Below are 27145 nucleotides of genomic sequence, written 5' to 3'. Positions count from 1 at the left end.
GCCAGTATCTCACTAGTCACAACTGAGTTGTATGTGCTTCTTGCACTTTGCCTGAGTGTGCTGTTAGGACAGATGAATTAGCCTTCATTTTGACTTTGCGTTTTTCACATAGAAAGATAAGTAACTTTATTTTCTTGAAGGGACGTTGTACAGTTAGAGTGTCTTGCAAGGGATATGCATCAAACATCTAGCAGATAAGGACCTTCTCTGTATCTGGGCTCTTAAATACCAGTACAGCACATGGCAACAGCAGACTGGTTCAAAATCAGAGAATGCAGTTTCCACACATCCCCTTCTTTAATTCCTTTTTATACAGCCAGCCTGTAGAGCTCACTGATACGGACTATTAGTGTCCAGGTGAGGAGTTGCTGTGGCACAGAATTGACTCTTGTCTTTGCAGCTGACAGTAAACAAGCCAACACCACCTCCTGGCACGGCAGTTCTGGAAGGACTGAAAATACATGGGTGATGTTAGACTTAATCCTTTACATGATTTTATCTGTAATGACTAGGTAGTGTAATAGATTGTATGACTTCCTCCCCATAAAACTAGTCAGATGTAATTGTTTTCACAAAAAATTAGCAGGCTACATAGGAACAGTTTGTCTGAGCAACAGTGATTCTGTGGCCTAATTATGACATTTATTGTAGTGTTGAAAATAGGAAATCAATATATTAGGTATTAAAAGTAGACAAATGTTTTTGTTTAAATCAGAAGGATTCAGGATACCTGACTACTCTTTTAAGTGTTACCTGCATTATTTTTCCTTACACTATAGTTTTCTCGCCAAAGCATTATCTTTAAAGGGCCTTGGCACTGATACCTCCTGAACATTTTGAAGACAAAAACGTTGTCCAAATACTCTTTTACATGGGAACTGCGTCACTTTTCATTTCTGCTTCAAGATCAAATTATGTGTTTCAATTTTTTCATATAAAAGGGTGGCTATTAGGAGCAGGAAAGGGATCTGGTAAAATTCCCCTCTTCTCTTTTTCATCTGACATAAATGCAAAATCTTTGCAGATTACATCAGTATAAAAGACTTTCTGGGTTACTGGTTCAGGCATAGTAGGGGAAGCCTTTCCATATGACTTTCTTTGGGAAGAAGGGATCTAAAGAAGGAAAAGGTTGAGATATGTGGAGCTTTGGCTGTTTCTTGTCCACAGTGGAAACCAAAAGGGGTTAAGCGGACGTGAAGTCTGCATTAAATTACTTCCAATTAAAAAGTGAGCGTGGAATAGTGAATCCAAAATTACTGTTTTTCCTTATGATCCATATGCATTGCTGAGAAGATATGTAACGTAGTCTGAAATGAGAAATACTGACAGGAAAAATGGAAAAAGAAACAGGCTTTCGGTTAACTCTTCAGTCTTGATTTTGCTAATGAATGCATGTGCATAGCTCGTGATAACTGCGTAGCAAATCTGAGTTGTTTGTTTTTTTGTAAATCTGTTCTGAGGTCGATAGTTTTGGCCACAGAGAAGAGACAAGGCTTTTACTGCATTGCACTTTAAGTACAGAAACCAAGAAAAAAGTTATTCAAGGTGTAGCTGTTGAATTTGATGATGTTTTTAACACTAGAGAATGAAGGCTGAACAGAAGTATAAAATGCCAGGCTAATGCCACCTCTAGATGATGAGCAAAGAACCTTTTGCTCTGTGATTGTGAAGACTTTTGCTGTGCCTGGGCCTGGTTTCTTGTGTTTTTTTTTCTAAGAAAGACGTTGTGGACAGAGCTGGTCAGAAATCTTCAGTAAAATTACTTGAAAAAAATTTCTCAAAACTTGTGCTTGCCATACAAACGTTATCTGCTATGCTGGAAAGAGAGAGGGATTTGTAGCCCCAATGTGGTATTTCTAGTCAGAACAGAGGGTTTGCTCTAAGGGGGAAGTAAGAGAGAAGAGGACCACAAATTAGCCAGTAACTCAGGTTGAACAGATATTTAAATTGACATCCCAAGTGATTACGCCTCTATTTTTTCGAGCTTTTGTGTATCTTTGGCCTGCAGCGCTATGACCTGATCGGCATCACAGAGACATGGCGGAATGACTCCTGCGATTGGTGTGTTGGACTAGAGGGGTATAAACTGTTCAGGCAGGACAGGCAGGGGAGACGAGGAGGGGTGTTGCCCTCTATGTCAGCGAACAGCTAGAATGCATGGAGCTCCACCTGGCAAGTGATGACGAAAGAACCGAGTGCCTGTGGGCCAGGGTGAAAGGAAGGGTAGGAGACTTTACAGTGGGAGCGTGCTACAGACCACCCAATCAGGAGGACGAAGTGGATGAGGCCCTACATAGGCAGATAGGAGTTGCTGCTCATTCGCAAGCCCTGGTCCTCATGCAGGATTTTAACCACCCTGATATCAGTTGGAAAAACAACACAGCAGGGAACAAGCAATCCAGGGGATTCCTGGAATGCATTAACGATAACTTCCTTATCCAAGTGATAGAGGAACCAACTAGGAGAGGTGCCATGTTAGATCTCGTTTTTGTCAATAGAGAAGGGCTGGTAGGTAATGTTGAACTCGTGGGTAGCCTTGGCTGCAGTGACCATGAGATGGTGGACTTTGAGATCCTAAGGGCAGCTAAGAGGAGGAAGCTCAGCAAGCTTGAAGCCCTCGATTTCAGAATAGTTGACTTTCATCGCTTCAGGAACCTCCTTGGCAGTGTGCCATGGGATAAAGCCCTGGAAGGACTGGGAGCCCAAGATTGCTGATTGACTTTCAAGGATCATCTCCTCCAAGTTCAAAGGCATTGCATCCCTAAAAGGAAGAAATCAGGCAAAAATACCAGGAGACCTATATGGATAAACAAAGAACTCCTGGCTAACATCAAATACAAAAGGGGATTACACAAAGCATGGAAGCAGGGACTGGTAACCTGGGATGAGTACAAGGAAGTTGCTCGTGTACTCAGAGACCAGGTTAGAAAAGCGAAGGCCCTGACAGAGTCAAATCTGGCCAGCGATATTAGAAATAACAGAAAAGGATTTTATAGGTATGTGAGAGAAAAAAGAGAAACGAGACAGAATGTGAGGACCCTCTGGAAAGATACGGGTGACCTGGTTGCTGAGGACATGGAGAAGGCTGAAATTTTCAACAACTTTTTTGCCTCAGTCTTCACTGGCAACCACTTGAACCACACCACCCAAATCACAGAGGATGCTGGCTGGGTCTGGGGGAGTGAAGAACCACCCAGGGTAGGAGCAGATCAAGTCCGAGAACACCGAGAGAACCTGAAGGTGCACAAGTCCGTGGGACCTGATGAGATACATCCACGGATCCTGAAGGAACTGGCGGCTGAAGTTGCTAGGCCACTAGCCATCATATTTGAGAGGTCCTGGCAGTCTGGTGAGGTTCCTACAGATTGGAAAAGGGCGAACATAACCCCCATCTTCAAAAAAGGGACCAAGGACAACCCGGGAAACTACAGACCACTCAGTCTTACCTCTGTGCCAGGTAAAATCATAGAACAGATTCTCCTGGTAGCTGTACTAAGGCACATAAAAAATAACCAAGTGGTTGGTGACAGCCAACATGGCTTCACTAGGGGCAAGTCATGCCTGACTAATTTAGTGGCCTTCTACGACAAAGCCACAGTGCTGGTTGACACGGGTAAAGCAACGGATGTAGCCCAGAAGGCCAATCGCATCCTGGGATGTATCAAGAGAAGCGTGGTCAGTAGGTCAAGAGAGGTGGTTCTCCCCCTCTACTCTGCTCTTGTGAGACCCCACCTCGAATACCGCGTCCAGTTCTGGTGTCCCCACCATAAGAGAGACATAGATCTGTTGGACTGTGTTCAGAGAAGGACCGCAAAGATGATCCAGGGGCTGGAGCACCTCTGCTACGAGGACAGGTTGCAGGAGCTGGGATTGTTCAGCCTTGAAAAGAGAAGACTTCAGGCGGACCTAATAGCTGCCTTCCAATACCTGAAGGGAACATACAGGAAGGCTGGGGAGGGACTTGTTACAAGAGTGTCCACTGATAGGACAAGGGGAAATGGGTTTAAGTTGAAGGAGAACAGATTTAGATTAGATTTTAGGAAGAAATTCTTCAGTACGAGAGTGTTAAGACTTTGGAATAAATTGCCCAGACAAGTTGTGGATGCCCCCTCTCTGGAGGTGTTCAAGGCCAGGTTGGACAGAGCCCTGAGTAGCCTGGTCTAGTTGAGAGGCGTCCCTGCCCATGACAGGGAGGTTGGATTCGATGATCTCTGAGGTCCCTTCCAGCCTATGCCATTCTATGATTCTATGATTCTATGATGAAGGAACATTATAGCTGACATAGATCTGGCTCTGTTCTCAGCTGCTTCCACCTGTCTTTTCCCTTTGAGGCACAGAGCTGTTACGGAATAGATTTTCTGCCCAGGTAATCCAAAGGCATCGTTCCCTCTATATTATGCTGAATTCACCTGAATTCCATTAGCAAGGGAGCTTCAAGGCTGATATTGTTGATTGAATTGCTCTCAACTTCCATAACGGTATGATTGACATCAGATGGTCCAGGACAAAATGTCCCCCTTTGGAAAGCTGTGGCACCAGATTCATTTTGACGTCATTCATAACATGATTTCAGCTAGAAATAATTCTAAAAGTGTCTGCTCTAAAGGAACTTGATTCCTATACTATGATAACATACTTCTCAGTTTGATGGGCACTGAAGCAGAAATCACAGCAAGGCACTGTAGGTGGTCTTGCACCAAGATCTCTTTTAGTGCTGGAGCAGGGCCTAGGCTGATGTTGAGTTTCCTGTCCTGCTTTTAGTGATGGATTCTGGCTCTGAAGTGTTTTATGGGAGGCAAAAGCTTTAATTTATGTTTAGTTTTTCTTTTCCAGGAAATTCATATTTAGTATAAACACCAAACTGTATCCCAGTGGCACACTGCAAAATATCGACTGTCAACTTCATTTCTTATTACTCTAAATTGCACTCAGTAATCCATGGATGAGTTTATCTTTCTGCTCAGTTGCTTCCCCCCAAATCTGATGTTTTTTCCCCACATATTGACTCTAATGAGAATTTGATGTCTTTAGAAGTTATTTTTTGGGTTTCATCAGCAGTCATTAGTTTTGATTCAGAAATTCACCAATGAAGTTTGGGGCCTATGTTACAGTGATCATAATGAAACTTCCAGGACGTTAACATCTGTGAAAGGTTTGGATTTAATTTATTAATTTCTGAGGAACTTCACTGGTAAAATTATAATGAAATCTCTTCCTTGCAGTTCCGTAGGGGTGTTAGGATGTAATTTAGCAAAACAAATGTAACTGCTTCTTGAAGTCTCAGCAGGGTGAGGGGAAGGGTCTGTCGAGTTCTTGAGGTGGAACTTTCTTGTACCCATAACATTACATTGATATTCTGATGTTTCTACAGTGGCTGAAGGAAATGGAGTAATCTTTTAATGAAGACACTTTATTTCAGGCAGCCAGGTTATGCTTCCTGTGATCTTCAGGAAGATGGTATCTCAGTGCTTCATTTGCTGAGATGGAGGTCAGGGAACTCCTCTGTCTTACCTGTGTTATTTGGTCTAGAGCACTATAGAGTTGGGACAATCTCCTATAGTCCATCTGTATGGTAGATAGAACAATGACAGTCCTAGCCACTGCTGTAATATGAATTTACTGTAATATAAAACTTATAAATATTTAACCTGTTTCCTGGCTTATTAGTAAAATCTAGTCCTGGAGGATAAAAGTCACAGAAGTAAGTAGGATCTAGTTGGTAGGAATCAGTAGGGTTTCTGTAAAGGTAAGTTCTGCTTTACAGACATCTTGGAGTTTTATTGATGGGGGCGGGAAAGGTGGCTAAGCTTTATATTCCCAAAAGGCATTTGGTAAAGTTTGACATTGAACGCTTTTTAGCAGCCATTGGATAAGAATGCAGGGCTTTTTATATTAAGTAATGGATTTAAAGATAGGAGGAGGGATAAATTACTGATTTTTTAAAAATTTTAATGTAGGAGGGAAGTTACCAGCAGAATTTTTGAGGATTTGGTATTGGGATCTGTGGTGTTCAATATAATAATAACAGGGATAGTAAAGGCAGTGAGTAGTCAAATGAGAAAGTTTCCTAGTGTTACTGTTCTTCAAGGCAGTAAAGAGGGAAGAAGAGAGTGAAGGATTGCAGGAGGCCTGTACAAAACTGAGTGATTGGGCAGCAGGGCAGCAGGAGTGTTTGGAGGCTGCATACATGAAACAAGAGGACACTTCAGCCTGAAAAACAATCTTAGAAACATTAGGTTAAAAGAGATCTTGAAAATCATTGAGTCCCACCATTAATCTAACACTGCTAAGTCTACCACTACACCATGTCCCTGAGCACCACACCTACAGGTCTTCTAAATACCTGCAGGGATGGTGACTCAGCCACTTCCCCGGCCACCTTGTTCCAGTGCTTGACAACTCTTTTGCTGAAAACATTTTTCCTGATATTCAATCTAAACCTTTTCTGGTGCAACTTGAGGCTGTTTCCTCTTGTCCTGCTACATGGGAGCAATTGCTTGGCTAGCCAGCTATTGACCAATACCTCCAGGTCTTTTCTGCTGGGCGGCTTTCCAGCCATTCTTCTCCAAGCCCAGTGTTGCATGGGGATGTTGTTACCCAAGTGCAGGACACGACTCTTGACCTTGTTGAACCTTATACAGTTGACCTCAGCCCATCAATCCAGCCTGCCCAGATCCCACTGTAGAGTCTTCTTACTCTCAAGTAGATTAACACTCCCGCCCAACTTGGTGTCACCTGCAAATTTACTGAGGGTGCTCTCCATCCCCTTGTCCGGATCAATGATAAAGATATTGAACAGAACTGGCCCCAGAACTGAGCCCTGGGGAACATCACTTGTGACCAGCTGCCAACTGGATTTAACACCATTCACCACAACTCTTAGGGCCCGACCTTCCAGCCAGTTTTTACCCAGCCAAGTGTATGCCCAGCCGACCCACGAGCAGCCAGTTTCTCCAGGAGAATGCTATGGGAAGCAGCATCAAAGTATTTACTAAAGTCCCGGTAGACAACATCTACAGCCTTTCCACTCATCCACTAAGCAGCTCACCTTGTCATAGAAGGAGATCAGGTTAGTCAAGCAGGACTTGCCTTTCATAAACCCATGCGCACTGGGTGGAATCACCTTGTTGACCTGTATGTACCCCATGATGGCGCTCAAGATGATCTCCATAACCTTCTCTGACACCGAGATCAGACTGACAGGCCTATAGTTCCCCAGATTCTCCTTCTGACCTTTCTTGTAGATGGACGTCACATTTGCAGCCAGCGCTGCTGATAAATGATGAAGAGTGGCTTGGGGAGCATTTCTGCCAGCTCCTTCTGTACCTTTGGGTGAATCCCATCTGGCCCCATAGACCTGTGTATGTCCAAGTTGTGTAGCAGTTCACTAATCATTTCTGCTTGGACTATGGAGGTTTCATTCTGCTCCTTGTCCCTGTCTTCCAGCTCAGGGTGTTGGGCACTCAGAGAACAATTGGTCTAACTGTTAAAAGGCTGAGGCAAAGACAGCATTGAGTACCTCACTCTTTTCCAAAGCCTTTGTCACTATGTTTCCCTCCCACATCCGATAAAGGATGTCGATTCTCCTTAGCCCTCCTGTTGTTGCTAATGTACTTATAGAAACATTTTTTATTGTCTTTATAGCATTAGCCAGGTTAAGTTCTAATTGAGCTTTGGCCCTTCTAATTTTCTCCCTACATAACCTCATGACATCCCTGAAGTCCTCCTGAGTGGCCTGACCCTTCTTCCAGAGATCATAAACTCCTTTTTTTCCTGGGTTCCAGCCAAAGCTCTCAGTTCATCCAGGCAGGGTTTCTTCCCTGCTGGCTTGTCTTTTGGCACATGGGGACAGCCATCTCCTGTGCCTCTAAGATTTCCTTCTTGAATAGAATCATAGAATCGTAGAATCATAGAAGGGTTAGAGTTGGAAGGGACCTCAAAGATCATCTAGTTCCAACCCCCCTGCCATGGGCAGAGACACCCTCCACTACACCAGGTTGCTCAAAGCCTCATCCAACCTGGCCTTGAACACTTCCAGGGATGGGGCATCCACAACTTCTCTGGGCAACCTGTTCCTGTGCCTCACCACCGTCAGAGTGAAAAATGTCTTCCTTATATCTACTCAAAATCTCCCCTCTTTCAGTGTAAAGCCATTGCCCCTTGTCTTATCACTACATGCCCTTGTAAAAAGTCCCTCTCCAGCTTTCCTGTAGGCCCCCTTTAAGTACTGGAAGGCTGCCATAAGATCACTCCGGAGCCTTCTCTTCTCCAGGCTGAACAGTCCCAACTCTCTCAGCCTGTCTTTGTAGGAGAGGTGCTCCAGCCCTCGGATCATCTTTTTGGCCCTCCTCTGGACTTGCTCCAGCTGCTCCGTGTCCTTCATGTGTTGGGGACTCCAGAGCTGAACACAGTATTCTAGGTGGAGTCTCACGAGAGCAGAGTAGAGGGGCAGAATCACCTCCCTTGATCTGCTGGCCACACTTCTTTTGATGCAGCCCAGGACACGGTTGGCTTTCTGAGCTGCCAGTGCACATTGCCGGCTCATGTTGAGCTTCTCATCCACCAGCACTCCCAAGTCCTTTTCCTCCTTGCTGCTCTCAATCCATTCTCCGCCCAGCCTGTACTTTGCTTGGGATTGCCCCAATAATAATAATGTCCAGCCCTCCTGGAATCATTTGCCTCTGAGGACTGCCTCCTAAGAGACTCTGTCAACCACGCTCCTAAAGAGGCCAAAAGATGGATGAGAACACATCAAAGAATCATACGGATGGTAAGGGGCCTGTGGGTCTTCTCGTCAGAGATGACAGGATGTCTCTGATTGAGATGTAAGGTCATATTGTAGATGAAGATGTTTCCAAAGAGAAACTAGAGGAGTATTTCAGAGAGAAATCCCTTGGCAGTTACAAAATAGACCAGCTGTGAGAAGCTCAGGGAAACATCTGAAAGAAATAGATAATAATGGAAGAGTATTTGAAGGAGGGTTTTAACTATAATTGCACTGTTCTTACAATTCCTTGTTGTCGCTGTTGAAGGTAGAATATTAGGCTGTTTTCACTCTTGCGTACTGGTATGGCCATGGGTCTCTTACCCAGTTGCTTGGACTGTTGAGTTTGATATCTAAGGTATGTTTTCATTCATATATAAATAAGCATATAGAGAGTTAATGTAGATTTTTTTTTGTAATATATGTTTAGTTGTATATAAGAAGATTTTTTTTTGTGTGTGATTAAATTATTTTCCTTCCTTTCAGTATCGTTTTATGGTGATAGCTTTGTGGAGTTGAAGACGGAAGAAACATCCTCTCAGACATCCTTACAGTTGCGGTTTCGAACAAGCAAGTCACATGGACTGCTTTTTCTTGCAGCTGGGAAGACGGATTATTGTTTAATGGAGATATCCTCAGGGAATTTAAGGGTATGGTTTATAACTATAACTGAAAAGATATGTTTAGCCTGTATTGATTAGGTTTTTTCTTCAAACTATTGTCTGTAACAATTCTCAAAGTTTATGTTTAAAAAACATGAGAGAATCATAGAATCATAGAATCATAGAATGGCATAGGCTGGAAGGGGCCTCAGAGATCATCGAATCCAACCTCCCTGTCATGGGCAGGGACGCCTCTCAACTAGACCACGCTACTCAGGGCTCTGTCCTGTGGCCTTGAACACCTCCAGAGAGGGGGCATCCACAACTTCTCTTGGCAATTTATTCCAAAGTCTTAACACCCTTGTACTGAAGAATTTCTTCCTAAGATCTAATCTAAATTTGTTCTTCTTCAATTTAAACCCATTTCTCCTTGTCCTATCAGTGGACACTCTTGTAAAAAGTCCCTCCCCAGCCTTCCTGTATGTTCCCTTCAGGTATTGGAAGGCAGCTATTAGGTCCGCCTGAAGTCTTCTCTTTTCAAGGCTGAACAATCCCAGCTCCTGCAACCTGTCCTCGTAGCAGAGGTGCTCCAGCCCCTGGATCATCTTTGTGGCCCTCCTCTGAACACGCTCCAACAGATCTATGTCTCTCTTATGGTGATATAATTGATAATTTCAAAACATGGTATTTATTTCTTACAATGATAGTTAATAAAATTGGCCTTTTAAAAGCCTTTGAGATCTGTAGATCTTAAGATTGTTGTGTTAAAAGCATGAGGTTCAGTAAAGGCAAAATTTTGTATTTGATTATGTTCATCACAGAAAATGTATGGATCCAAATAAGTTTTTCTGCAAGGTAAGTTTTTGAAAGATCACTGTCACTTGGATTCTCAGGAGTTGTTGATCCTAGCAGAACTGCAGAGGAGTCTGTTCGCTCTTCTGCAATTATTCAGATCATATTTGTGATGGCAAGTAAATGTACACAAAGTTTTGTGGATTTTGTTTTTTCAATTGTATTTTGTAAATTATGTACTTAATATGAAAATTAATCTATTAATGATATATGAATATATAATTGTGAAAAATACCCCTTTGGATTTTGATGCTTACAATTTTGTCTTTTGCAGTTGAGAATTAATTTTGGCGCGGGGGAGCGAGCACTGCATTCTCAGCAAAGATCTCAGCTGAATGATTTAGCTTGGCACCTGGTTGAACTACATCATGAACGTGATAATGTCACATTGGTAGTTGATAAACATGATAGAACTAGTGCAAAAATGCCTGGAATTCTCTATGAATTAAATATTGATTATGGATTCTATGTAGGTGGTACTAGTAAACTTGACGTTCCCTACCTTGTTGGAGCACTGCCCAATTTCCGAGGATGTATTGATGATGTGTTGTTCAATCAGCTGGACATTCTGATGCCTCTGAGACCTTCTCCTGGCTTCAAAAATGTCCATGACATTTCAGTGGGATGCAGTGATGAATTCTTTGCAGGTGAAGATGAACCCGTTAGTTTCTTCAGTTCCAGATCCTATGTTTCTTTCCCATCATGGAATGTTGATGATGAGGGAGTCTTGGAGTGTACCTTGCAAACCTCAGCTGCACGTGGCTTGCTGCTTTATCATCCTGGGCAAGCAGGAGATTTTGTTGCAATGGAAATGGAAGATGGATTCATTAAAGCCTATGTTGGAAAACATAAAAGTAGATCCCAGCTTTCCTCTCGTAAGTCTGTCAATGATAGTCATTGGCACTACATTGAACTGAAATTTACTGCAGAATATTTGCAGCTGACACTGGATGAAGAAACTGTGAAAAAATCGTTGCCTCCCCACAGCAAGCTGCCGCTTCTGCAGGGGTCTCTCTTTGTAGGTGGTGTAGATGACAGTGCACGATCAGAAGTGATTAAGTTAGAGCTAGCTTCAGTGTCTGGGAAGTATGCCAGAGGAGGGTCCTTCAAAGGTTGCTTAAGAGATCTGAAAGCCAATTCAGAAAAAAAATCACTGAAGAATGTTCTGGTAACAAAGGACATTTCAGCTGGATGTGAAACACAGAGCGCTTTTAATACAAATCTTTCTTTAGAGATGGCGGCAAAGAACCCTACTGTGAAAGCAGCCCCAACATTTGCCATTTCCCCTGAAAGCTCTGTCTCTGTGGGCAAGGAAGACAAAAGCCACATTTTAGTTCTAAGTAACTTGATTGTGCTAGAGGGCGAACAAGCTTCACTTGGATCTAAACATATTAAAGTCAACTTAGACTTCCAGAAATTAGGGATTCATCAATCACAAGTTCTTTTTGAAATAAAAGAACCACCGTCTCATGGAGACTTGAAACTAGATGTTGAACCGGCACAGGAGGTAAATACATTCACTATGCAGGACGTGTGGCAAGGGAAGATTCTTTATGTCCACGATGGCTCTGAGGACACTTACGATTATTTTAATTTCTCCATTTCTGCCAGCAGTGAGAATAGTATGCCTTCGTATTTGCAAGGAAATGAGCAGCATGTGTTTAGCATTACTGTCACTCCAGTAAATGATGCGCCTGAGATCACACTTCCTGAGGGAAACTTGCTTCTTCTGTTAGAGAACTCAAAGAAACGTTTGACTAGTGATCTGATAAAAGTTCTAGATGAGGATACGGATCCTGTGGATCTCAGTCTTTCAGTGCTTGGAAATATGAATGCAGATGCAGGATTTTTAGAAAATTCAAAGCATCCTGGAAAAGCTATTACTACTTTTTCTATCGAAGACTTAAGAGAAGGCACTATTTTCTTTGTCCACACAGGTGTCAAGAACTCAAGGATTGTTCTGAGGGCGAGTGATGGTGAGAAAGTGAGCAACACTGTTGTGTTACGTGTCATGGCAGTTCCTTTGGATTACAGAGTTGTCAACAACTCAGGAATAAAACTACTCCAAGGTGTTACAGCTCTGATTACGCCCAGGCATCTGGCAGTTGAAACAAATGCCAACCTCCAGGAGGTGGAGATACGGTATGAGATCACGGAGCCACCCCGCTTCGGAGAAGTCCAAAGGCAGCATTCAAGGGGGGAATGGAAGCGAGTCAACTCTTTTTCTCAACGCTCTGTTCAGCGCAGCCGTGTGAGATACTGTAGCACCTTTAAAGAAATTCAACTGGAAAATGTTACCGACCAATTTAAATTCAGAGTCAGCATAGGAAACAGAATCAGTGAAGAGCACGTGTTTCCGATCAAAGTGAAATGGTTAAGGTACAGTTTATTGAAACATGTTCCTCTAGAAATTGAAAAATCAAAGAAGAAATACTTGAATTCAGATAATCTATTTGCTGTGATTGTGGATCTAGAAATACCTGAAGATGAGCTTCATTTTAAATTGCTGTCTCTACCGAAGAATGGACAAATATTGCTTAATGACCAGCCTTTGAAAAAAGATTCAGTCTTTAGCCAGAAAGATATTGCTGATCAAAAGGTGGCATATGAATTAATCAGCAAATACCATGAAGACAACCATGATTCATTTAGATTCCTCATTTTTACAACGTATCTGGAATCCAATTTATATGACTTTGAAGTCTACATCAAATCAGATGTCAGAAACATTTTTTTGACGAACAATGGCCTAACTGTTACTGAAGGTGAAGGAGAGTTAATAACAAGCACAAAATTGTTTGTGCAAACACCAGACAATAAAACTTTCCAATATAGAGTTACACAGTTTCCTAAACATGGGAAGTTAAAACTCATTAATTTTTCAGGCTCATTCGAGAGTAATGACAATCTCACCACTTTCACTAACAAAGATATAACTGATAAGCGCCTTATGTATGTGCATGACGATTCCGAGACAGCATTTGATGAATTTCTTGTCAGAGCTTCCAGTGAAGAGTCAGGAAAGTCAGCAAGCTTTGATCCAGAAGTAGAACCTTTGTCAGCAGAAATTAGATTCAACATTTCTGTGCAGCTGAAGAATGATGAGAAACCGGTACGTGTAATTGATAAGATATTTAACATAGTGAGAAATGGGCAGCGATTATTAACTTTAGCAGATCTTTGCTATCATGATCCTGATTCTGATTTCGATGATGGACAGTTGCTATACACTAGACGAGGCATTTCCAATGGGGACTTGGTGCTAACAAACGATACTTTGCGCAGACTCTACCAATTCAAACAAGCAGACCTGGAGCAAGAACAGGTCCTGTTTATACACCATGGTGCAGATTTTGGGCGTTTTGTGCTCTTTGTGACAGATGGCAAACATTATACCTCTTCACTTCTAGAAGTTAGTGCCACTGATCCATATGTTAGGTTGGCAAATAATACAGGCATGTTGGTTCAAAAAGGAGAAGAGAAAACACTTACAACAGCTAACCTAAGTGCTGTTACAAACCAAGACATCAGAAATGATAATGAGATTACGTATGAGATATTCTCTTTTCCGAAATATGGAAGAATATATGTAAATAATCTATTGACGGATTCCTTTACTCAACTTGATCTGATAAACGGGTTTGTGACCTACAAGCATGATGACAGCAACAACCTTATTGACACATTTAACTTTACAGTCCATGCTAGAGATGTCCATCTGGATGGTGAAGTGCAGGTTCGCATATATTTGGAAAGTCATCAGTGGCCACCAAGGATTGTAAACAAAAACAGTCTCTTAGTTGAAGAAGGAAAACCAGTTAAAATCAGTAAAGGAAAACTGCAAGTAAGTTAACTGTGTTGTCCATATCTCCAATCTTGCAGCAAATTTTCTTCACTGCTTTCTCAGCAATTGCAATGTCTTTAGTCTCTGTCTTTTCTTTAACTCCTTTTGGTTTTCACTAACATGACTGCATTCTGGATGCTTAATTCTGGGGAGACAAACACTGGCAAGCTTCAGTTTCTAGAAGGGAAATGGGTTATGTTAAAGAAAAAGACTGCTCATAGTCTTTGTTACATGTTGGTGCTTGACAAAGTTAAGATTTGGAGATGCTGCACTTGTGTATTTGTTTTCATTATTACAATTGTTGGTACTTAATGGTCATGTAGCTTTCTTTGTTGAGGTGATGGGAAATTCCAAGGAAGAGTGAGTTTTGTTTCATTTAGTGTGGAGCTAGCCAAATTGACACTGTCTGAGTATTGCATCCAAAATTTTAAAAAGTCAAGTCACAACCCTGAGGTCATTTCTCTTTGGTTAATGTTTTCCTCCCCATTGTTGGTGTGTAGCCTTTCAGTAACCATCGCGAGGGGGCTCTGGCAGCACGTAGTAGTGCTGCTGGAATCCCTATTTCAGGCAGGGTCTTCAGTGCTTAGACTGTTAGTTAATTCCACAATGTGTTCCTTTTCAAGATTTACAAGTTTGGAGCTACCAAACACTCCCATGCCACACTATTTAACGAGTCTACTTAAAGTATTACTATATTGTGTTTGGAATTTACAGATACACTGTGTAACTCAAACAAGGAATGCTCATTAATGAGGCAGACAATCCAGGGGTTAAAAGTGAAAAAATCATAAGAGAACTAAAGGATTTATCCCATTTCTGTTCAAATAATTTTGGGGTATGTTTTTAAATTTAAGGTCGTTCATGAAAACAGTTCTCCATCTGAGATCGTGTTCACAGTAAGACAGCTTCCAGTACATGGATACATTCGGAAGTTTTCCTTGGAAGAAAGTTATCTTGGTACTGACCAAAGACCAGTTTTGAGCTTCACACAGCAAGATGTTGATGAGGGCAAAGTTCAGTATGTGCAAACAGTTTCTGATCAACTAGATGACCGTTTTTCTCTGGATGTGACCAACGGTGTCCGAACAGTGAGTGGAATAGAGATGTCTATAGACATCATCCCCAGAATGATTCCCTTGGAAGTACAGAACTTCACAGTAATTGAAGGAGGCTCAAAAGCCCTGGTGGAAGACTATCTAAACATTTCTAGTAGACACTTTGCAGGACTCAGCTGTGAATTTATTTTAATTGAGCAGCCAAAACATGGGTATATTGAAAACTCTCGTGTTCCTGGAATAAAGTTAAGCACATTTACCAGAAAACAGGTAATGCATTTAGATCTGCTTTGCTGTAGTCATGATTAATTATTTTTATTCGTAAAAGCTAATTTTTGCCTGCGGTGGGACAATTTGGTGGGAAGTGGTAAGATGCATGAATTTGAGCTTTATTTTTTTGGCTTTGTACTGAAGATCTTTCTGCAGTTGCTAGCTGGTCAATTGGGGCGGGAAAGGAGAGTGCCCCATTCTTGTGATGAACCACATCACTTCCTTGCGAGTCACTAGTCACACAGACTAGTGTGCTGTAATCACAGTAGACTGATGGGCCACTTGTACTCAGAGTTGTTAATGCTCTGGAAACCTACCGTGGGTACATTTTGAAAAGACCAGACGAAATGGTGTGTAGATTGAACAAGGAGGAAAGTGGGAAAAAAAAAATTTTTTTTAAGATCCCGCCTTTGCTCACAGAGAGCCAGTATATGCATAATAAGCTAATTTTCAGTCTTTTAGCTCTAACAAGGAAAACTGTATCCTAAGTTGCCATCTGCTGATACTATAGATTCCAAGAAACATTGTGGTAAGTATAGTAGATTGAATTTTCCGTTTTCTCTTCAGAGGGAAAGGGAAATGCCAAGACTGGCAAGTTAAGATATTCTAACTAGAGGAATGGACAGATAAGCTGTAAAATTTACTGTTGGGGACAGAATAAAGATAGAAGTACAGATCATATATGAGCATAAATAAAGTCTTAGAAGTCACCAAAATTTTAGGCAATAAATACAGAGGGGCATGACTAGACTTGAATATTTTTGTGTTTTTAATGTGGTATTCATTTTCTTTTAGCCTCTTTAAGTTTTCAGGTTGTTATATTTTTCAGGTGGAAGAAGAATTAATCTACTATGTTCATGATGATAGCGAGAAACTGATGGACAATTTTACTGTGATAGTAAATAACACAGAATTGTGGAAACAAAGCTTGCCCCAAACTGTATTTGTAACAGTTACTGCACTAAATGATGAAGCTCCTGTTATAAAAGTTAACAGAATTCTTCAGGTATGTTTGTCAACATTTTGAAATGTTAAAATTATTTTTAACATAATACCATTTAATGCATCTTCATTAACAGAGTATTAGGTTTGTATTTGGTGGGATAATCAGTATAATAAATGGTGGTCCTGGGATGTAAATAGATCAGTGTTAATGAAGGGAGGCAGTACATGGGTAATGTGCATTTAAGGAGATTGTAGTCATGAAGAACATTTTCCGCTGTTTTAATATAAAGTGTGTCTAGAAGGCTGACTCAGCTTTCTTTTAATCTTAAAGACACACGAAGTCTTTTGGACTGACATTGGACTTGTGGGGTGGGATGGCTTGCACCTGGATCATTGTTGTGTTTTAGTGTTGTTTGCTAGGGCATCTTGAGGGCTGTTAAAGAACAGCGTAGCTTAGAAAAGTACCAAGAGTAGTGATGATGAGGGTGAAAACATCTCACTGTTGTCTGCACAGCCTTCAGACACTGTGCCTCATGCCATTAAGTGTACTTATGGGTCAGACTTGCTGAGATGCATTCTGCTGCGTGCTCCTCTCCAAGTCCCCAGTAGAACGGGCCAAGAGAAGAGAGCAGCGTTCTTACTGGCATCTCATTAGAGAGTTGACTATGTGTTTGGGTATTTCTGATACAAAACAGGAATGCTTCCTTCTTTAAAAGTTCCTGATAAGAATAATACAATGCAATCTGTGAAAATCTAGGCTGTTAGAGGTTGTCAAAATATTAGTGGAGACACTGAAGCTATTACTGTGTGATATTGTGAGCTAAAAAAGGACATGCTAACTTATTTCTAACTCTGTCCCCCCTAAATTCCTGAAGAAAATTCAAAAATTGTTGACTGATGCTACGTTTTGCATTTCATAGCCATAGCTGGCTTTTTAATTCTTTTGGTCTTTGAAAAAAGTCACTACTGTCATTTCAATTTCAGAGCTTTTTCAGATTTATTTCTTTATTTGTAGGATTGTTGTTTGTTTGTGTTATAATAACACTCAGTAACCAGAACCAATTTTTTGTGGACACGATACCCATGTAAACCAAAAAGTCCCACTGTGTAAAGGCTTCTAATCTGATGTCTGATGAGTAAAAACAAATTAGGTGACTTTGAAAGGCAGAATGAAATGGATATGGGTCAGCTAATGAACCTGTGGTTACAGTAAACCAACTGAGAGGCATCAAGACAGGCAAGATATTTAGGAGTAGGCTTGAAAGAAGGTAAGCAGGGTATTTTGAGGCTACGTCAACCCCGGTGCTGTATGATGCAGTTTACAAACTGATGACACCTAAAACATGCATTTAATGCAACTGAATCTTTCAGTTGTGTGTTGCAGAGGGAGAATGGATTACTGTAAAGATGATCAAAACCTTGTGTTGTGTATTTAGCCTTTTCATATGAGAAAAGGCATAATTTTTAAGCAGTGATAGTGGTAGTGTTGTGCAGCTTCTCAGTGACAGCAGGTAGTCCATGATAATCTGCAGATGCCCACAACACGAGACGCCCTTCCCTGCGCAGAAGCTGCTGGCAGAAGGGCAGGCTCACTTAACAAGCATTTGGGTGGTACAGAGTAAAACCTTCCCTGGTTAAAGTAGTCACAGTAGTACTCTACAGACATCAGCACAGCACACAGTAATGTTTGTCTAGTTGCAGACTAGAGGAATATATGTCTAGTTGGAAATTTTTCAATATTTCTCTTCTGATGCATTGCTAACATTGAACTGCAGTCTGTTAACAGAACTGAGGCTGTGCAAGTGCACTGCACTGCAGCATGTGGATTTTTTGAACATATCTGTAAGTCTAGGCTTCCCGAGAGCAATGACAACACAGCTTAATTTAGCCAGAGTTGGTCTTCTGGGGAAGCAGTTTGCACATACCTAGAACCAAGATGCTGCCTTTGTGCCTGTGGTTTTTACTGGTCATGCATAAGCTATTGCTGAGAAATAACCTTTATTTTTGTCACGAGCAGGTACAAATGTGCACATGTATGTTGGATTCATGTGCAGACTAAACCAAAGCTGACAGTGGAGTTATATACTGGGAAGAATACACTGCAATGATCCTTCTTCAAAGCAAACTTAGACATCCCAAGTAGGTGGGAGGAAATGGGTTTTTCTTAGTCCTGCTAAATATTGATATGAGCCAGGCATTCTTGTGCAGGGTGATACTTGCTGGACCCATGGTCTAGCTCCTCCAGGACATTGATAGTGGTGAATGTTGAGTAATAAACTGTGTTGCTTTTAAGAAGGCAGTAGCTGTTTTATCTCTTTTGAAAGATTGGAAATGTACAAAATGTACGAAAGTATAAAATGAGGGACCGGTACTGTGAAAACTGAGATCCAGTAGGGCCATTCGAGTTGACTGAAGTTTAGCACCTCAGAAATTTTGCAGATCTCAATATGAAGAGTAAGAAAGAACTGCTGAACAATAGAAAAATAGGTTAGCTTTTGGCATCTGCTGTTGACAGATAGCTTCTGTGAAGAGCTGCGTTACAGGGCCAGTGATGTTGATGTGAATATATGAAAGTTACTTTTGCTCTTTGTCACGGGGCTTCTGGCCAGATGCAAGAAACTGTTGAGCATGTGCACACATGCTGAATGAGTCCTGCAGCTCTAGTTCCCTTGCTTCTAAGGCATCCTTAACATCCCTTCTTCAACCAACCTTGTCTGTTGTGATCAAGATTATGAACACAATCAAGGTTATCATAGAATGGCATAGGCTGGAAGGGACCTCAGAGATCATCTAATCCAACCTCCCTGTCATGGGCAGAGACGCCTCTCAACTAGACCACGCTACTCAGGGCTCTGTCCAACCTGGCCTTGAACGCTTCCAGGGAGGGGGCATCCACAACCTCTCTGGGCAATTTATTCCAAAGTCTCACCACCTTCATACTGAAGAATTTCTTCCTAAGATCTAATCTAAATCTGTTCTCCTTCAACTTAAACCCATTTCCCCTTGTCCTATCAGTGGACACTCTTGTACAAAGTCCTTCCCCAGCCTTCCTGTATGTTCCCTTCTGTTGCTCACCAGCCTGGGCTGCGGCTACAAGGATGTCGTTGCATTTTCCACATCCAGGAAGAAGTGGCCCGCCTTTTATAGGCAAGGTCTAAACCGTAATTAGGAAATCAGTCGATTCAATCCAGCTGTGCAATCTGGGCGATTGCCACAGTTGCAATAGCCATATTTCCCCCTTTTTGTTTGTCGTGGGTTAGGTTGAACCGCCCCCCCACACAGCCAGCCACTCCCCCTCCCCCACCCCCCAGGAATGAGGGAGAGAATTAAAGGACAAACGGGAAACCCGTGGGTTGAGATAAGAATGATTTAATACAGATGATTTAATACAGTGTAGGTGCTCACCACCCCCTCGTATGCGAAGCCCGTCTCGTCCCGAAGCTGCAATCCCGGACGAACGCGAGGCCCCAAAATAGAGAGGGGCAGAGAGAGAGAGAGAGAGAGAGAGGGAGAAAGAGAAAAAAAGAAAGAAAAACAGCAGAGCAACAGCGCAGCAAGCACAAAAGAGCCAAAGTGCAAAAGAGCCAAAGTGCAAAAGCCCTTCTTCCCGGCTGACCCTCACTTTTATACTGGGCATGGCGCTGCATGATATGGAATACTAATTGGCCGATTTGGCCCTCAATCTTAAGTTCCACCACAAATCACAAGGGGAATCATGTCCCCCTTGTCCGACCGTGTTCCTGCACTCCGGCACACTGAAAAGTCCTTGGAATTTCACTTCCAACCACAAACATCAGCTTGCTATCAACATTCTTCTCAGAGTGAGCCTCTGAGTAAAACCAAAACACGGAGCTCTTCTGGCTGTTAAAAAACTCTGTCCCAGCTAAAACTAGGACATTATTTTACCAGTTTTTGTTTTTAAAGGAAGGTGAAGGCTTTACGGTGAGCAGAGACCCAGTCCATTCATTCCGACTGCAGCACGCTTCCCTCCTTTGGGCTTGCGGCTCTACCTTCTTTACCAAAGGACTCTCGCTCCGGCCCTGGCTTGGGCTACTCTGGCTCCGGTGAGGGAGTCACGGTCTTCAGGGTCTCTTGGACGTATCACATCAGGGTCACCAGTTGTTGCTTATCAGCCTAGGCTGCAGCTCCAAAGATGTCATTGTATCTTCCACAGCCAGAAGGAAATGGCCCGCCTTTTGTAGGCAGGGCCTAAACCTTAATTAGGAAATCAATCAATTCAATCCAGCTGGGCAATAGCCACAGTTGCAATAGCCATACCCTTTAGGTATTGGAAGGCAGCTCTTAGGTCCCCCCAAAGTCTTCTCTTTTCAAGGCTGAACAATCCCAGCTTGTGTAACTTGTACTCGTAGCAGAGGTGCTCCAGCCCCTGGATCATCTTTGTGGTCCTTCTCTGAACACACTCCAACAGATCTATGTCTCTCTTATGGTGGGGACACCAGAACTGGACGCGGTATTCGAGGTGGGGTCTCACAAGAGCAGAGTAGAGGGGGAGAATCACCTCTCTTGACCTACTGACCACGCTTCTCTTGATACATCCCAGGATGCAGTTGGCCTTCTGGGCTGCATGAGCGCACTGCCGGGTCATGTTGAGCTTCTCATCTATAAACACCCCCAAATCCTTCTCTTCAGGGCTACTCTCAACCCACTCTGTGCCCAGTTGGTATTTGTGTCTAGGATTGGCCCGACCCAGGGGAAGGACCTTGCATTTTGACTTGCTGAAGCTCATGCAGTTTGCACTGGCCCATTTCTCAAGCCTATCAAGGTCCCTCTGTATGGCATCTCTTCCCTCAAGGGAGTCCACGGCACCACACAACTTGGTGTCATCGGTGAACTTACTGAGGGTGCACTCAATGCCGTCATCCATGTCGCTGACAAAGATGTTGAACAGCACTGGACCCAGAACAGACCCCTGAGGGACACCGCTTGACACTGGTCTCCATGTAGACATCGCACCATTGTCCACAACTCTTTCGAGTGTGACCATCCAGCCAGTTCTTTATCCACCGAGTGGTCCATCTGTCAAATCCGTGTCTCTCCCTTTTAGAGACAAGGATGTCATGTGGACAGTGTCAAACGCCTTGCACAAGTCCAGGAAAATGACATCCGTTGCTTTACCCGTGTCAGTCAGCGCTGTGGCTTTGTCGTAGAAGGCCACTAAATTAGTCAGGCACGACTTGCCCCTAGTGAAGCCATGTTGACTGTCACCAACCACTTGGTTATTTTTTATGTGCCTTAGTACAGCTACCAGGAGAATCTGTTCTATGATTTTACCTGGCACAGAGGTAAGGCTGACTGGTCTGTAGTTTCCCGGGTTGTCCTTGGTCCCTTTTTTAAAGATGGGGGTTGTGTTCGCCCTTTTCCAATCTGTAGAAACCTCACCAGACTGCCAGGACCTCTCAAATATGATGGCTAGTGGCCTAGCAACTTCAGCCGCCAGTTCCTTCAGGACCCGTGGACGTATCTCATCAGGTCCCATGGACTTGCGCACCTTCAGGTTCTCTAGATGTTCTTGGACTTGATCTGCTCCTACCCTGGGTGGTTCTTCACTCCCCCAGACACAGCCAGTATCCTCTGTGATTTGGGTGGTGTGGTTCGAGTGGTTGCCAGTGAAGACTGAGGCAAAAAAGTTATTTCAAAAAAATATTTCAACATTCTCCATGTCCTCAGTAACCAGGTCACCCGTGTCTTTCCGGAGAGGCCCCACATTCTCTCTCGTTTTCCTTTTTTCTCAAGAGGACAAACAACCAAACATTTTGGAAGTGGTTTCATATTTTCCTTTAGGAAGTGAAAGAGGAGTTTTTAGGAGTTTGATGCTTTTTGGTTTTTTGGCTGCAAATTGATGATATGCTGAAGTATTTACATTAACATAATGTGTGAGATACGTTAATTTAAAGCCTTTCCGTTAGAACAGTAAGTGCGTGAGGGATATGTTTATTTAGGAACTATACAGCATTTTAGGTATAATTTCCTAAAATTTCCACAGGTTGTATGGTCATTTATTTTTTTCCTAGAGTGGGAATGGGGAAGAGAAATAGGACATTTTTAAGAAAATCACTATCCTGGCATTATTTGCTGCATTTATGTATGTGTTTAAATATATTTATAGTGATGCTGTGAAATGACTGTATCCTTCTGTTGCCACAAGAGGGCCGTATTCTCCTAGCATTAGATTTTTTTTAAAAAAAACAAATTCTAACACTGATTTTTTTTCCTTTAAATCACTCACTTACTGGAGTATTAAAATGGCGACGAATACAGAGTGACTGGTAGGATATGTAGCATTCGAGGAGATACCGATAAGCTGATAGCTGTAAGTAGAGCAGAATGGATTATTTCCCAACAGACAGGGTCATGAACCTTTCTTTGGGCTATGCCTGTGGGCTGTGTTAGTTAGGCACGTGCAAAATTAGCATGATGTTACATCCTGGAAGTTCAGGTGCAGTTTTTGTCGTGCTTTTCAAGGAGGACCTGATCCCAGATGTGGAAAATAAGCCACTTGTACAGTATTCTGAGTGTCCACTTTCCTATAGCCCTTTTCAGCTCTTGGATCTTGTTTCTCAAGGATCACATTGCAGGTCATGGAGCACCTCAGCATGTACAGTACTTTAAAAAGCATTGTGTGTTAGTGTGCTGGAACAGCAGAAATAAACACTGGCTTTTATAGAAAAAAACCTCCTTTTTTACCTTTAGTAAGAGAAAACATTTTGAAACTTTTGGACTTTAATGAGCCATTCGTAATAACATGTTTGGTTAGTTCTTTCTTATTTTTTGCATATTCTGTATGCAACCTGTTATTTTCTGTGTAGAATAACCTGAATTGATTGCTACTGAGATGAGTTAAAGGGTTTCAGTATAAAACCAGTAACACTGGTGTGCCTATTTGGTGCCAGCCTTTGCTATTAATTATCATCTTGTGTTTTCACAGGTGGTGTCTTTTGTTGAGCTTTGATAGTAGTAACTACATTAAAAAGAAATACATATTTCAAGGAGAAAAATAGATATTTCCTGGTTTCAAGATATTTTCTATTATAAAATGTAATACAACATCTTTTTATTTATTTTTTTTTCTAATTAGAATACACATAATTTTATTTTAGTATCTCTTTTTCCGTAGCACAGATTTTGTGACTCAGTATAGTCTGAAATCTTTCCTCTATTGAAACGTTGTGATGAAAACCCCAGTGGCTTTAAAAGGTTTTCTTCCACGTTGTTTTTTTAAAAAAGTAAAACTAGTACTTAGGGGAAAAAATCTATGATTGCTGATTTTTGGTTTGGCAGAGGTAAAATGCCCTTTGTCAAGGATCATGTTTTCTCTTCAACCATTTGGTGTGATGTTCTTACCAGATATTTGTTAAGTATACTAAGACCCTAGGAGGACAGGAAGAGACAATGCGGTATATGTTTTGAAGCTCAAGCTGAGGTTTTTAAAGGTTCAGGCTCTTAAGATTGTATGCTATATAAAGTCTGCATGGAAAGAATTAGTACTGATATATTGAATATTTAGGAATTTAATTTCATGTCGAGATAAGTACGTATTGTTCTTTGTTAGTACTTTTGTCTGTAATTCCAAATACAGCAAAGATGAAGAGTAAAATGGGCTGTTGCTTGTTGTTTCCAAACAAGGCATCGATCAGTGAGGTATGGATGAAGCTCAGGTAGCAGTCCTTTTTGCTTGAAATAAGGATCTTGCAGTTTCTGCATATCTTAAGCTAAAAAAAAAAAAAAAAAAAAAGCATTTAGATTTACTAGAATTAAGTAATGGGTTTTATACCATCTTTCCAAATACTTTAGCTATTTTATCTGGAAGCATGACCTTGCAACGTGCTAAGCAGCTGTTGTAGGTGTTGATTCCTTCATCTCCCACTGGTCTGAGCACCTCTGTGAGTTGTTTGGTGCACTAAAAAAGGGCCTTTCGTGCATGCTGTTAGAAGGAAATAATGCAGCTACAAGAAGTGTTCCATTTGTGCTAGATGTTATGCTGTCTCCAGGCTGTTTTTCTTTTCTGCTGGTGAAAGTAGAGCGTATTGAATGCCTTGCCTGCTGTGAAGTACATGACACTAATACTCGTGTATGTGTTGGAAAGGAGCTCCTTGACTGAGTTATCAAAATACAATTTTATTATGTTTGTAAGAGTTTGGATAGTGCCTGACAAATACAGCGCTCATGCTGCAGCTATCTAAAACTCAAACTGGTGTAGGGCGTGTTTGTATTATTTTGTGGTCTTGTTTTTTGAAAACGATTTGCCAAAATTAACTATTCCAGTCCCTGATCAGAGATTTGGATGGACAGTGAGGAAACCTGTCATAGCTGCTAGTGTTGCACAGCACAAATTTTTATTCTTTCTTTTGCTTTGAAGGTTTTTCCCTCCCTGATTTTTTGTATGCATTTTCTTTATTATTACTGTGTTTTTTTATTTTTACTTTTCTAGGTCTGGGTGGGTTCAGTCACAGAAATAACTATTGATGACCTCTATGCAGAAGACAAGGACTCCTTACCATCAGAACTGATATATTCCATTACTCCACCTAGCAATGGATTCTTGGCGCTGAAATCTTCTCCAAACAAGAGCATCCTTAGTTTTACCCAGGCTCATATAATTGAAGGGCAGCTCGTATTTGTACACAATGGTATGTGGTTCCAAAAATACCACCTCTGTTACCAAAATACTGCTGATATTCAGTATATTTGCGTTTGTAATCCTTTGAAGATCTTGTAATGTCACAGAAATCTCTGAGCACTGATTATGTGATAGATATCTCACAAACTAAACAGGAAAGGGTCTGATGACTACTTAAATGTGTGCTCACCAAGAAACCTTAGTGTATTAGTGGTTCAGTTGGTAGCAGCCTTCTTTCTGAATGCAGGTTTGCAGTAGAGGAACGTTGCCTTGCACCTTTCAGAGCTAAGAAATCCTTTTTTTTTGACCATTGTGATTGAGAGTCTCCTGAAGCCTTTCTGTCTTGCTACAGTGCGGAGCTATTCATGGACCAGCAGTCTCTTAGATATCTGCCACAGTGTAGTTGTGTTCCTGAGCAGCTCTAGGCAATGAAGTTATGGGTCATCTGGGTGATGTCAACCTCTCTTTCAGGCTGTGAAGGAATTTAGCTTTAACCATTGACTCTTTTCTGCTAGTGGCCAGAGCTAGTGATTGGGTTATTTGTGCTGCTGCTACTGAGAGAATGTGTGGGCAATGACAAAAGAAGTCAGAGCAGCTTCATTCATTCTTGAGTGGCAGTGCTGGCAAGACGCAGGAATGGAGATTCCAGCTGGGTTCCAGCCAGCAGAAGAGTTGGGACTTTTACAGGGTGATAGCTGCTTTTCTCCTGCTCCAGCACTATTATCATGTTACCTCAGCTGAAAGAAGAAAGGAGGTGCTGAAGAAGGAATAAACCAGTTTTGGGGAAGGACACGGAAGAGGCGCACTACTCTCTTGCCAGCCCTGAGGCAGACTGGAATTATTTCCAGTGCACCCTTGGGTGCAGCAGTCACTCCAGATCTGTGCTGTGTCTTCATGAGGCTTGGTGCAGGTTAAAGTCCTCTGACTTCCAGTGCGCTGTCTTGCAGAGTGCATGTGTGTTGCTGAAATTGCTTTACAAGCAGCTGCTGGTGAGCTGTAAGTATCCTGCTCAAATAATTTGGTCAGGAAATGAAAGGTCAAGAGCATGGCAAAAGTAAGCCAAGCTGTTTAAACTGTTCTAATGGAGACTTTGACTTGTAGAAACCCCCATGGTGGTGGGACGGTGGTAGTCTCAGTGTGAGGGAGGAACTCTGTGTTCCAGAAACAGCAAATGCACATCTGTAGCCTTAGGAAGTGAATTTTGATTAATAAAAGTAAAAAGAACAGCAAATTTAATTTTCCAGCAAGTGGGAGTGTAGGTGGTACAGTAAATTTGAAATGTAAAATTGCCCAGGTCATATGTCAGCTCTTGCAGCTGCTCTGGCTCTGCCATCTGCTCAGCCTCCTGGCCTCCACTGTTTCAGAAAGTGCTTTGAACGTTTTGCTTCTTTTCATTTCTCAGTCTGTGATTTTCTTTCCTCTGTCATCTTGGACTGTTGCTAGAAGTGTACTCAGTACTCTCATCTTCTCACTCCCAGCCTCGTCCTGGAATCTTTCCTTAGCTGATTGCTGTCATTTGGCTTTTTCCCCCTTTTCTCTTCAGCTGCTTTGTCCCTCGTCTTCAGTCTTCTAGGGTTTGCCTACCTTCTTTGGCTCCTCCTGGGAAGTACCCTCACTCTATGTTCTCCACAGCCTAGCGTCTACCTTCATAATCATTCAGCCCTTTCCAAGGGGAAGCGCAGCATCTTTTTGGCAGAGGAAACTCTTCCATTCCCTGGCTGCTCTTTTACGTCTTTTAGATCTTTTACATTTATGTATGGCAGTGACTCTCCATCCTCAGGGACTTTTGTACTACTGTACTTTGCTTTTATGCCTCTAACATTAGACTTCATAAAATTTTCCCTTCATCTTTGCAGTCTTGCGAGTTACATTATGCTGCTTGTTCTGTGTTGTGAGTTGCAAATCTCCTCTTTGTTCTTGTTTTCCCCTTAAATTTTGTGTTTGTTTCCTCTGTAATCCTGAATTGTTCTGTCACCAGTGTAAACACAGAACCAGAACATACTTTTCCATTTCTGTACTTCCCTTTCAGTATGAGAATTCCTTCCCTTTACCATCCTCACTTCTCTCCAGGGTGCTCCTATCCCGCTTTCGCAGTATGGGGTCTGTCCTTAAACCCTGCCAGTGTTTCCTTAGGGCAGTACTGAATTGAACTCTTATTGGTTCTGAAACTTCTGT

General features: G+C 42.1%; 1 protein-coding gene across 1 annotated transcript in view; it reads left to right on the top strand.

Annotated features, from left to right (window-relative positions):
* The window catches only part of LOC104382096 (chondroitin sulfate proteoglycan 4-like), a 48688-nt gene that overhangs the window by 8688 nt on the left and 12855 nt on the right, over window positions 1–27145 (top strand). Inside the window, exons 2-7 of the mRNA XM_086629290.1 lie at window positions 9045–9159; window positions 9251–9414; window positions 10493–14062; window positions 14917–15387; window positions 16217–16393; window positions 24782–24980. Coding sequence (XP_086485416.1) covers window positions 9045–9159; window positions 9251–9414; window positions 10493–14062; window positions 14917–15387; window positions 16217–16393; window positions 24782–24980 — 4696 coding nt within the window. The remainder of the gene's footprint in view (window positions 1–9044; window positions 9160–9250; window positions 9415–10492; window positions 14063–14916; window positions 15388–16216; window positions 16394–24781; window positions 24981–27145) is intronic.

Source organism: Tauraco erythrolophus, chromosome Z (genome assembly GCF_009769465.1).
Source record: "Tauraco erythrolophus isolate bTauEry1 chromosome Z, bTauEry1.pri, whole genome shotgun sequence".
NCBI lineage: Eukaryota > Metazoa > Chordata > Aves > Musophagiformes > Musophagidae > Tauraco > Tauraco erythrolophus.
This window is presented reverse-complemented; position numbering and strand designations above follow the sequence as displayed.